This window comes from Lepidochelys olivacea (genome assembly GCF_965140295.1).
Source record: "Lepidochelys olivacea isolate rLepOli2 genome assembly, chromosome: 6".
Taxonomy (NCBI): domain Eukaryota; kingdom Metazoa; phylum Chordata; order Testudines; family Cheloniidae; genus Lepidochelys; species Lepidochelys olivacea.
Window position 1 is genome coordinate 15,209,923 of NC_140416.1, and position 12,837 is coordinate 15,222,759.

General features: G+C 60.6%; 1 protein-coding gene across 1 annotated transcript in view; it reads left to right on the forward strand.

Moving 5' to 3' along the window:
- B4GALNT4 (beta-1,4-N-acetyl-galactosaminyltransferase 4) overlaps positions 1-12,837 on the forward strand; it is a 123,924-nt gene that overhangs the window by 78,770 nt on the left and 32,317 nt on the right. The window contains exons 3-7 of the mRNA XM_084632229.1: positions 1,431-1,541; positions 6,630-6,725; positions 7,225-7,315; positions 8,479-8,579; positions 10,276-10,343. Of these exons, the coding sequence (XP_084488355.1) occupies positions 1,431-1,541; positions 6,630-6,725; positions 7,225-7,315; positions 8,479-8,579; positions 10,276-10,343 (467 nt within the window). The remainder of the gene's footprint in view (positions 1-1,430; positions 1,542-6,629; positions 6,726-7,224; positions 7,316-8,478; positions 8,580-10,275; positions 10,344-12,837) is intronic.

A 12,837-nucleotide genomic window follows, 5' to 3' on the forward strand; every position in this document is an offset into this window, starting at 1 on the left:
CTCCAGGCTCCGTCCCTGCTTCCCTCCCCGCGCTGGGCGCAGCTGGCTGGGAATTAATTCCACCAGACAGGGAGCTTGACAAGGAGTCGTTTATCATGGGCTGAGGCGCTTTGTTTCCTTCTCGAGTACCCCAGTCGCCACGGTAATTTGTCTCCATGTAATGAGGAGCGCATGGCACAAGCGGATTGGGGCAGGCTTGGTTTATCGCCTGCCTCCCTCTGCCTCATCCCTGCGCATGCCAGGAAAGTGGGCAGCAGGGGGCACCCCTGTCTGCATTCATCTTCCCCATGCAGCCCTCTTCTCCGCCCGCCTGCTTTGACCTGCCCCTGCTTTGAAATCCACCTCTGCCGGCACAGCCTTCGGATGGTCATTGGCACCGGACTTTGAATTAGCAGGCCTCACGGCGCCTGGTCCCATTGGCCCATCCCCTGTTTCGCTGAGCACATACCATTTGCTCTTAGTCAGTCTCCCATCCCTGGGCGGCTCCTCCCTCTCTAGGGGTAGCTACCTTTGCTCCCTCAACTTCCCTGCCGCTAGGAACGAACCCACATGCCGGGAGATGGCTCCGGCTAGTACAGAGCATGGACAACTCCCTCCTCTGGCTTCCTTTCCTTTAATGGATACATGTAACCATAACATGCTCAATCTGTCTGCTTCCCTCCTCTTGGCTGAGCCGGAAGTGACAGCGATCACCATTGCTGTTATCACCCTGTCGAGTTACATGCTTGTCTCCGGTCTCATGCTTGGGCTGTAAGCTCTGTGGGGTGGGGGCTGTCTCTGTTGGGGATACATTGCACCTTGCTCAGTGGGGCCCGGATCCCTTAGTTGGGCCTCTCCATGCTGCTGCAATACAAATGATCCCCAAGAACAGTCCTGTGCCGTTGTTCGTGTTTCGGGGTGCTGGGGAGGTGCCCGAGGCCATCTCTAGGTTAGACAGGAAAGTTCTCTGCTCTCCCACACACACAGGGCCCCCGGCCCCGTCGCCTGGGTGTTGGCCGCTCACAAGAGATGTTTAGATCCCCTGGCCCTTCTTGCAGATGAGTCAGCCCTGCCAGCCGCCCCGTTAAGGTCGTTCCAATTAACCAGCCTGAAATTCCCCCCTGGAGGTGGGATTCGTCTTCACCGTCTGCCCTGAGCCGTCCTGCGGCATGGCGGTGGGGCACTGAGCTGCGCGGCCTTCGGCCTCAGGAGGAGGCCGCGTTTCCGGGCGGGGAAATGCTCCATTGGGCCAAAAGCTCTGCTGGGGGAAAGTGGTCCCACTCCACCGATGGCAGCGCCGCTGGTCCTGGACACCCGTGGAGAATTGGGCCGGGTGATCGGAAAGCCTGTTGGCGCGTTAGGTGTCGGTGTCACCCATTTTCCCTCCTCCTTTTGCCCTGGCCCCTCCCCGGGATGCTGCTCTCTCACCTTGTCCTCGGTTTCCCCCGCAGGGCGAAGGGCAGGGCTTTGATGGCTGGCTCTCCAGAGGCCCAGGGGTGGATGGAGCCGGGAGGCCCCCCAGGCTGAACGTGACCAAGCGTGTTCTGCCGTGGAATGAGCAGGTGAGCTGGGCAGGGCACGTCTTTGGGGCAAGTCGCGAGGGGCGGGGGGAAGCCGTCCTCGCTGAATGCGCGGGAGCCGCGGAGACAGCGCTGGGGCAGGGGGACAGGCGTAGGAGAACTTGCGAGATCATCAAACAGCTTTTCCCCTCTGACTGATTCTGCCGGCGCAGTGCTGGGTTAATGGAAAGGCGCGCGCAGCTGGCGGCCGCTCTCGTTTTCCATGGGGGTCAAGGCCTCCCTCCATGTGAGCTCCCGGCCTGGCAGGCCGGCGTTGTGACCGCGTCAGCCACCCAGCTGGGGGAGAGCAGAAGCCGTGGAGTTCTTCATCCATCATGGCTCGGGGTAGGAAACGCCGCCAGCAGGCAGCTTGGCCCAGGCCCCCTTTGCGCTGCCCTCCAGCAGAGCTGGAGTAAGAGCAGGGCTCGGGCCAGAGCTCCACAGCGCGGCCTGAAACCTGTGCCAGGCATCTCTCTGCCTAACGAGCTCATGCCGTATGCCAGCGGCGTCTCCGCTGCCTCTGCCCCCCTGGGGCAGGGGAATCTCTGAGAGACCCGGGGCTGTAGCTGGGAGGGGCTTGTTAGCCCAGTGTGGTCAGGAAGTGGGGGTGCTGAGAGCTCCAGGACCAGATCCAATGGCCTATTAGACGCCTCGGGAGGTTAGTCCCGCGTCCTGCAATGTGTTTGGTGGATGTAGCGACACCCTGGGGGCGGGGGGGGCGAGGCCTCTGCTGGGAGCTCTTAGAACTTGGAGAGAGCAACCGGGGCTGCAGATCAGCACGCTGTGACCTGGTGGGGTGCTGTGGCTGGCATCCGCCACTGAGAGGGGAGTGGCTCTCACCTTGCCGGTCTCTGCTGCTCCCCGATATCGTGGGTCAGATCCCCATCCAGCCGGGCTACCCCGATCGAGGACTGGCCCTGGATCGCAAGCGTGGCAATAACCCCAAAGGCGTACGGGCCAAAGTGGACTAGGCTCTAGTTCCACCCGATCCCGAGGGCTGTGAGGGGCAGTAAACCCTCTGGGACGGCAGCCCTGCAAGCGAAGGCAGCCATTGCCTGGGGTGTGGAAGCGTCCCCACACCTGATGCTGCACACCTCCCCTGATGGTTCCCAGACGGCGAGAGCTCCCCGTTTTGGGGGTTATTGTTCGTTGGCACATGGCGAAAAGCCCCTTTCTGTGCCACAGCTGCGGTTCAGCGGGTATCGAAGGCCCAGCGTGGTCGGCACCGCTGTAGTGGGGTGGCTGTTGGGGCATCATGGTTGTTGGCAGAGCTGGTGCGATGTGGCGCTGGGCAGAGTGGACCTGGCGAGGCTCTTGGCAGGGCATAGCTGGTGAAGCTGTAGGGGCGTGGCACGTGGTGTGGTTGTTACAGCTGGCGGGGGTGGCTGCTGGCAGGGTGTGGGAGTTGGCACAGCAGGTGGGATGTGGCCATGGCAGAGTAGGCATGGCATGGCTGTTGGCAGGGCGTGGTTGGTGGAGTTCTAGGGACAAGGCACAAGATGTGGTTGTTAGAGCTGGCGGGGTGTGGCTATTGGCAGGTCAGGGCAGTTGGCACAGCTGCTGGGAGGCTGTGGTGGTGGGCACGGCTGGTGATAGGGCATGGCGGGGTTGGCATGGCTGGTGGCAGGGCATGGCGGTTGGCAGAGGAGGCAGGGCATGGCAGGGTGGGCACGGCTGGTGGCAGGGCATGGGAGTTGGCAGAGGAGGCAGGACATGGCAGGGTTGGCACGGCTGGTGGCAGGGCATGGTGGGGTGGGCACGGCTGATGGCAAGGCATGGCGGTTGGCAGAGGAGGCAGGGCACGGCGGGGTTGGCACGGCTGATGGCAAGGCATGGCGGTTGGCAGAGGAGGCAGGGCACGGCGGGGTGGGCACGGCTGATGGCAAGGCATGGCGGTTGGCAGAGGAGGCAGGGCACGGCGGGGTGGGCACGGCTGGTGGCAAGGCATGGCGGTTGGCAGAGGAGGCAGGGCACGGCGGGGTTGGCACGGCTGGTGGCAAGGCATGGCGGTTGGCAGAGGAGGCAGGGCACGGCGGGGTTGGCACGGCTGGTGGCAGGGCACGGCGGGGTTGGCACGGCTGATGGCAAGGCATGGCGGTTGGCAGAGGAGGCAGGGCACGGCGGGGTTGGCACGGCTGGTGGCAGGGCATGGTGGGGTTGGCACGGCTGGTGGCAGGGCATGGTGGGGTGGGCACGGCTGATGGCAAGGCATGGCGGTTGGCAGAGGAGGCAGGGCACGGCGGGGTTGGCACGGCTGGTGGGAGGGCATGGTGGGGTTGGCACGGCTGGTGGCAGGGCATGGTGGGGTGGGCACGGCTGATGGCAAGGCATGGCGGTTGGCAGAGGAGGCAGGGCACGGCGGGGTTGGCACGGCTGATGGCAAGGCATGGCGGTTGGCAGAGGAGGCAGGGCACGGCGGGGTTGGCACGGCTGGTGGGAGGGCATGGTGGGGTTGGCACGGCTGGTGGCAGGGCATGGTGGGGTGGGCACGGCTGATGGCAAGGCATGGCGGTTGGCAGAGGAGGCAGGGCACGGCGGGGTTGGCACGGCTGATGGCAAGGCATGGCGGTTGGCAGAGGAGGCAGGGCACGGCGGGGTTGGCACGGCTGGTGGGAGGGCGTGATGGGGTTGGCAGAGCGGACATGGCTCTTGGCAGGGAATTTTTCCCTGCTGGTGCTCTTCTGAGGCCACTGAGCGGACAGGCGCGGGAGCTGGTGGCGGCAGCGAGCCATGGCAGTGATCGACGCGGCAGATGATGGTGGAGCAGGTAGTGGTCACGCTTCCCCGGCAAGGGGGGGCTGTGCAGTGAGCGAGCCCCCTGGCTATGCCTGAGCGGGAGGGGAGGCATTAATAACACCGCTTGTGTTAATGGGAGCCGGGACCTTGGAGTCCATTGTCCCGCTGCGTCCCCGCCGCACAGACAGCCTGGAGATTCGGCTTCTCTAGTGATTGCAAGTGGGGGCAGCTCTAGGAGGCGGGGACCCGGCACTCAATTCTTAGCTGCTTTGACCCCGACCGCAGCCCTGACGTGAAAGCCAGCAGCAGGCAGGAGAGCTGCGAGCCCTTGGGGAGGGGGGCATTGCACAGCCGACTGGACCGGAGAGCGGGTAGGGAGCCCTTGGCTGTGCCGGCTCTCGTGGTTAGCTGGCTCCCTTTGATCTCCAGGGCAGGGCTCAGGGGTCCCTGTCTCCCCACCCACCATTCCCAGTCTCAGTGTGCTGCCAGGTGCCGAGACCTCCCGAGGCACCCAGGGCTGGGGCTGTGCATGGCCAGGGCAGTGTGTGCCCGTGCGGAGTGACTGGAGACTGCTGGGACTGCTCCCCAGAGACGCTGCCCCCTTCCCCTCCCCTGTGCCCCTGCCACCCCGGGAAGTGTCTTAGTCCACAGGCCTGCTCCAAGCCTATCACTGCGTCCCTGCCTTCCTGCCTCTTCAGCTGCCCTTGGCCCCACCCCCTCTCCTTCCTCCCCAGCTGCAGGGCCTGGCCAGTGTCCAAGGGCACGTGTGGAGCGGCGGTCACTGCAGGCAGCTGGCACGTGGGGGCCGGGGCACCAGCTGGGAGGGTGCCCCATAGCAGCATGTTGGGGATGAAGGGATGCTGTGGGATTTGACCGACCATCTCAATAAACCCACAGCAGACACTGGGATCCCTCTTCTGCCTCAGAGTCACCCCGGTGACATGAGCCGTCCCGCCATCGGCCTTGTCCATCAGTCACAGCTCTGGAGCTCTGCCACCCACAGGCCTTTCCAGGCCACGGCATGCGGGAGATGGGCAGGGTGGTGGGCAGCACCAGCCCCAGATCTCTCCTCTGCTCCCTGCCAGCATCCACCCTAGGGAACGACTGGGTTCTCCTCAGAGCCTTTGGAAAGGGAATAACGGCACCCAGCTTCCCAGCCACTTTCCTGTGTGTCCTGCCCTCCTGAGCATGGCCAGTGCCCAGGGATCCTGGCCTTTCGAACCCCTGCCTGGGATCCCCCTGCACGGGCCTGATTTCAGCCAGTCTGGCACATGCTAGTGGTGGCCTCTGACGGGAGGCCCACCAGGAGCTGGGAACTCTGCTTCGCTCGCTCCTCTGCTGTGCTCGGCCTGGGCCTGGGGGTGTAAACAGGAACTCTCTGGTGTCTGCTTTGCAGGGCCTATTCATTAGGTGATGAGTCTGGTACAGCCCCAGGGGGGAGCTGCCACTCAGATTCCTACTTTTAGCTCTGGGAGTCCCCAGTTGAGTCCTTGATGGGTTGGCCAAGACGGCGGCCATCCCACTTCACAGGAGGGGGGTGGCCAAAAATACAAAGACAGAGGGGAAAGAAAAGGGGGTCAAGGGTGGAACAATCCCTGGGTCCCTACCCGTGGGGCCCAGCCGGCCCAGGAAGGAGCAGGAGTGGGACGGCTGGTCAGGGTCTGATCTCTGGAACTTGAGCTGTGTCTAGGGCATTTAGGACATGGTGCTAGGCCCGTTGCTGGCAGCTGGCTTTCCCATCAGCCAGGAATTGGCGGTATCCGCGGGGGGCAGACTTCTAAGACCTGCTGTAGACTGGGGATTTGCCCCGGTTTGAGCCACCAGTGCATTTGTGCCCTGCTGTGGCTGCGTGGGAGAGCTCGGGAGTGGCTGAAGACAGCGCCAGGGCTGGGGAGCTGGCGTGGCTTAAACTGAAACTGATCTTCCTTTGAGCTGGCAGTAACATGGGCTGGCTGAGGAACCTGGGGCTGCTCTGACCCCTGGTGCAGCCTGGCCGGGTGGGCAGGTAACGGGTGTTTAAAAACATGCAATGCTCCAGAAAAACAGCAACCTGCACCCACGTTTCCCCTGGAGCGCAGGCGGGGGCATGTGCTGCTGGGCTGCGTGCCCCCTTCCCTTCCACGGCCCCCTGAGCTGCTCCCCTCCCGGTGTGCTGGCCCCAGCCTTGGTCTGGTGTTGTGCAGCTCTGAGCCCTGGTGTAGCGGGGTCTGATCTGGCGCCCATGGGGATCTCTCCACGGCCTCGGGTGGGATTCGGGCGTGGCCTTTGGCCGGCGATGGGGAGGTGCACGTGAGCCGGTGGGAGCCCGGCCCAGGACGTGCTCTCACGCCCCCGTGGGGGCTGTCCATTCTGCAGTACAAGGGGAAGGCGAACCTTCACGTCTTCGAGGACTGGTGCGGAGGGGCCGTGAGGCACCTGAGGAAGAACCTGCACTTCCCACTCTTTCCCCACGTGAGTACAGGCCCCTCACTGGGTCGCAGCTGCACCGTCCCTCCCCTCGGCTCGGCTTGGCTGGGGGTCGCTGGCTGATCTGCTCTGGCCGGTACCTTTGTTTGCCAGAGTGTTTGGCTTCCTGAGGGCCTGACCCAAAGCCCATTGCAGTGCGGGGGAGCCTGTGAGTTGGGGATCCCCTAGGGACTGATCCTGGACAGATAACTCCTGTGGGATCCATGGGACCTCTCTCTGGGCGGAATTTCCCTCCGTCAGGAGGCCCGCTCAAGCCCCATGTGGGGTGTCAAAAGTGTGGGACTGAAGTGGGCCCGAGGCCGCTGCCCTGATGGTGGAATTTCACCCTCTCTAGGGACCCGGCGGGGCTGTGGGGCAGAGGCGGGGCTGTGGGGCACACTCCTCTGCCTCCCCCAGGAGTGTGGGTGCTTGTGTGACCCGGCCCAGAGCGAGGCCTGGGTGTGATGTGTCCCTCTCTCTCTCTCCCTCATCCCGGCATGTGCAGACCCGCACCACGGTGAAGAAGCTGGCTGTGTCGCCCAAGTGGAAGAACTACGGGCTGCGGATCTTTGGGTACATCCACCCCTTCAAGGATGGTGAGCATCTCCCCTGCCCCCCACCTATCAGGACTGGGCTGGGCTTGAGGGCTGCACCGAACCACTGCCTCTTACCTTTCGCCCTTGCCTACCTCTCGGGCAGGGGTGTTCAGAGTCTTCTAAACTCGAAGGCCAGAAGAGAGCCTGAGATGATTCATGCAGCTTTGGGAACTCCGTAAAGCTACGCCCCCTTCTCACTCGCAGGCACAAGGCAGGAGCAGCCATGTAGCTTCAGGGATCCCATACCACTCCCCCGCACCAGCCCAGACGGCTCTGAGGTACAGAGAGCAACCTCCGATCCTTCCCGGGACAGCAGCGTAGCTGCAGAGTGCCCTGGCAGGGACCCCTAATTTAGCAAGTTACACAGGTGTTGCTGACCCAGCCACCATCACCACCCCACCTCCCCGTTGTCCCGCAGTGCGGGGAACGTCCGTCACCCCTGCTCACCTGCCGCCATTCCACACCGTAACCTGTGGGTCTTGGGGATTTTCGTCAGGGGCAGCTGCTGCTACTTTGCTCCATTGCTGTTCTGGTCGCCCCATCTCAAAAAAGATATATTAGGATTGGAAAAAATACCGAGAAGGGCAACAAAAGTGATTAGCTTTTGGAACAGCTTCTGTAGGAGGAGAGATTAAAAAGGCAGGAACTGTTCATCTTGGAAAAAAGCGGTCTATAAAATCGTGACTGGTGTGGGGAAAGTGAATAAGGAATTGTTATTTACTCCTTCCCATAACACAAGATTGAGGTGTCACCCAATGAAATTAATAGCCTGAAAACAAACATAGGGAAGTAGTTCTTCACACAACACACAGTCTAACTGGGCAACGCATTGCCAGGAGATTTTGTGAAGGCCTTGTGAAAGCATAACTGCTTTCAGAAAAAATGACTGAAGTCCCTGGAGGAGAGGTCCATCAATGACTATTAGCCAAGATGGTCAGGGACGCAACCCCACATTCGGGTGTCCCTAAGCCTCTGACTGCCAGAAGCTGGGCCTGGACAACAAGGGACAACAATAATTGCCCTGTTCTGTTAATTCCCAGTGAAGCACCTGGCATTGGCCACAGCCGGTAGACAGGGTACTGGGTTAGAGGAACCATTGGCCTGACCCAGTATGGCCATTCTTTGGGCTTATATTAACGACTACGTTCTTCCTTGCTCCACAGGGGACTTCCAATTTTCCGTAGCGTCGGACGACAACTCGGAGTTCTGGCTCAGCTCTGATGAGATCCCAGCCAATGCCCGGCTGGTGGCATTTGTGGGCAAGGTACCGATCTCCTCTCAACTACTCCTCTATCCCCTGGCAGCACTCAGCCTATGCAGTGAACGCTCCTGGGCTCGTCCCTCTGGGTAGCAACGCTCTTTATTATTTCCCCGCAACTAATGCCATCTGCTGGGAGAGGAGGAGCCTGTGCTGGGATGCTAAAGTGCAAATGGAGCCGGGATAATTGCCAGTGGGATCCATAGAAAACCTGAGCAAATCCAGCTGTGACCGTCACATCTGGAGGCCACATTGTCACGACCAGAGCCTGGGATACCAAACGCCATCGTGCATGGGTGTTCAGGCTCTGCGTCACGGCCGCAGCGCTGCAGTAGGGCTGGAGCAGCTCTCTCACACCAGCTGCTTGTGCTCTTCACCTTAGAGATGTCCCGCAAACTCTGGGACTGAAATGGCTCTGCCTTGCTCTGATCCTGGAGAGTGAATCTGTTCTTGGGCACCAAGCCTGGCGAGAGAGTCTGGCCAGCTGTTTAGGCGAATAAGGAAACTCTGGGAACAGGGGGCTTTTCTTCCCCTTCCCGGAAAGCTTTGGGGGTTTGCCCTTTAATAACTGTCTGATGAGCGTGGATTGGAAACCGTGCTCTCGCTCGGCTCAGGCTTTGCGTTGCTGCCCTGGGAAGATGCACAGGGTAAGGAGCGCTGTTCGGCGCTCGTGGAAATGGCAGTCAGATGCACGGGCAACTTTGTTTTTCAAATCTCTTAAAACGCACCTCAGCCGTAATGGCTCCGACAACGGGTGTGCAAGGACCCCTGCCGATTATACCAGCTGTGAGGGCTTTGCCAGTGTCTTAGGAACACAGGAACAGCCAGGTTGTTTTAGACCAGAGGTTCTCAAACTGGGGGTCGGGACTCCTCAGGGGGTCGCGAGGTTATTATGGACGGGGTCGCGAGCTGTCAGCCTCCACCCCAAACCCCGCTTTGCCTCCAGCATTTATAATTGTGTTAAATAGATAAAAAAGTGCTTTTAATTTATAAGGGGGGGTCACACTCAGAGGCTTCCTATGTGAAAGGGGTCACCAGTACAAAAGTTTGAGAACCCCTGTTTTAGATCAAGGATCTATCCAGCCCCATGTCTGCTCTCCAGAAGTGGCCAGCGCCAGCTGTTTCCATGGAAGGTGCAAGAACCCCACAGTAGGCAGATGTGGGACCATCTCCCTCCCCACCCCCCAGCCATAGCTCTTGTCCTGATTTCTCCCAGTGGGTGATTAGTGTATGGCCTGAAGCCCTTGTGCATGTGCATAGCCAATGCTCAGCCATGCGCCTCGGCGAGGCAGGGGCGTTCTGCTGTCCTTCTCAGCAGGACAGGTGTGGTGATGTTCGCTGGGGCGTTGGGGGCCTGGAATGGTCTCTGCTGGCTCTCGAGGGAGCAAAAGCTGCCTGAGCCTGCGTGGAGCCCTTGTCCGTGGCGCTCGTTCCGCACGGAGCCGTGGCAAGGGAGAGCTGGTGGGTAACGTCCTGTCTGACGCAGCACTGAGCGTGGAGGGACCTTGATCCCTGGCCGGGTTCCCAGGCCCTGCCCGAACACAGCTAGATGGTGGTGATGATAAAGCAGCTGGGGAAGGGGCACGCAGAACACCAAGTCCCCTGGGTGCTGCCTTTGGAGCTAGAGGGGTCCCTCAGCCCCCTGGCCCCGCCTTGGCGCTCGCCCATCACTAGCTCTCATGCACTCTCTCTCCCTCACCAGCTGGGCTCCGAGTGGACGGCGCCAGGGGAATTCACCAAGTTCAGCTCTCAAGTCTCCAAACCTATCCGGTAGGTGGACCCTCCCTGCGCCTGCTCAGTCCTTTCCTTGCCCAGCTTCAGCCCCAGCCGGGTCACGGGGGGATGGAGGGAATGGGGGAACGGGGCAGTGTACTGCAAGCAAACCCCGCCTCCAGCCCCACTCCTTTGTTTTCCCCATCAGCTTTTCCCCTTCGCTCCCTTCCTCCCCCTCCCATCTGGCCCTGCTTCCCCTCCCCTTGTGTCTGTCTCCCCCACACCCGCCCATCAACCCACGTCCTGCTGTGTCATCCTGCTCTGTCAGCGAGGGGTTCCTCTCCCGCCACCCACGCGCGCTGCTTGTCAACATGGCTTTAGCTGGAGCTGACAGCTCTATTCTGGCTTGTCTCTGCCTGCTCCATCAGCTTGCTGTCAGGCAGCGCGTTAGCGCCTGGGCTGAGGGGGTCCTTTCCTCCAGCTCCATGTCACAGCCACGCTCGCTCTGTTCTGCACCAGGGCTCCCGGAGCTGACAGCTTTCCTGGGTCAGCCCCAACCCCTCTCCGGCAGCATCAGGGGGCGCTGGGTGCTGCCCAGGTAGAATTCAGCGACTGGGGAGCTGTGCTAGATAGGAGGGTCTGTCCTGGGTTAGGGGCCTGTCCCTGCCCCAGCACTGTCCCGAACCCTCGCCCCTGTCCTGGCTCTCTGGGGGGTGCTGGAAGAGACAGGTACAGACAGCAGCTCTGAGCACACGCAGTTCTCCTGCAGGGCTCAGGACTCTGAGCTTGCTCTGCCAATAGCACTAATGGCCAGTGCAGGATGCTCAGAGGTGCACTCGGCTTGCTTATAGCATCCCCCTCTGGCAAGGAGGCAGGAGAAGAGAGCCAAGCCAAAGCAAGAGGGAATCCGTCCAAATGCAGGAAGGACTCTGAATTGCAGGGACCCTGCGTGCAGGGCAGAGCCGCTCAAACCAGGGCTGGCCATGAGCCATGCAGGCAGCTGGCCAGCACTGCTCCTCTGCTTGCGGGGGGTGCAGCCTAAGCAGCCTCCCCCATTAGCTGTTGGTGGGGCCAGTAGGGAAGGTTGCCAGGATCCAACGTAGCAGCACGTGCTAGGTCACAGGTAGCCCTGTTTGTGGAGGTGCTGGGGCCCCGCAGGCCCCCCCGAGTTCAGCAAGTGCTCAGCAGGGCCAGTGGCCTCTCTTTTAATTTCAGCATGTCTCCATGTTCAGGAGATTGTGTGTAGGTAAATGGGCTTCACAGTCTGGTACCCCTGCGCTAGAGGCCACAGATCCAACCACATCCCTTGCTCTGACTGTCCCTTTCCCTGGCATGACAAGCCTCTCTGCTGACACGTTGGTAGCAGCTGGCTGTGAGTTCCTTCCAGCCCTTCTGTTTCTCATGGCCCCTGTGTGTGCAATAACTGTACTGCATCAGTCTGGGGAATCTGCCAGCACAGGGGGGATGCTAAGGAACTGAGCCTCTCAGTGCCCCGGGAGGTATTATCTCTGCAAATGGGAGACCTGAGCCACAGGGAAGGGAAGTTGAGCCAGGAATAGAACCCAGGAGTCCCGGCTCCCAGTCTGTTCTCTAACCACAAGACCGTCCTTCCTAGCCTGGGAATGCTTGATTTGTAGCATCAGGTGTTTGGCTCTTCTCCTTTCTTTTAATTTCACCTGAATAGATCTCCCTGCTGTTAACTCTGCTCTCTGACAGTACTGTCAGCAATGCAGGGATTGCCAGACTGGGGCAGACCCAGGCCATTCTAGTTCACCATCCTGTGACCAGCACTAGATGCTGCAGAAGAAGGTGCAGGAAACCCCACAGTAGGCAGATGTGGGCTAATCTGGCCCCTATGAATGTCTCATCCTAACCCCTAATAGCTAGAGGTTGGCATAAGCCCTGAAGCATGATGCTTCACCTCCTTTCCCAAGCCCTCTCTTAGTATTAGAGCTCTGGATATCCTGTGATCCACATAAAGGTCTAGTCTCTGTTTTGCTAAGTGTTTAGCCTCAGTGACACCTGGTGGCAATGAGTTCCACAGTCCAAAGACACATTGTCAGTCTCATTTTTCCTGAAGGAGGGGAGAAAGGGAAGAGCTCCTCTGGTTTAACTGAGTGATGACAGCCCCTCCCCTTTGTAGTAGTTCATAGAGCATGGTCTGTGGCCACAGAAACTGTACCACTGCTGAGGTAATAAACCTAAGGGCTTAGGAGTGTGTACCCCGCTTCCCGCAGACAGGTGATCTGCCAGGTTCCTTTACACCAGATCTTATTGCCCTCACTCCTGTGGGGGGCCCTTCCCAACCCTGGGCTTTCCCAGTGACTGTGCAGTGGGAGGGGACTAACGTCTGCCCCTCCCCAGGAACAGTTGCACCCTGCCGCTCGCCACCCCCATCCACCCTGGGGCTAGCCCAAAGTCCCAGCCCGCGTCCCTTCACCCTGAAGGCTTGGGGTGTCGCACGCTGCAGCTGCCCTTGCAGATGATTAGCCGGGGACAATATGATCCTCTTAATCTAATTAGGATGGCAGTGACAGAAGGGGGGAGGGGA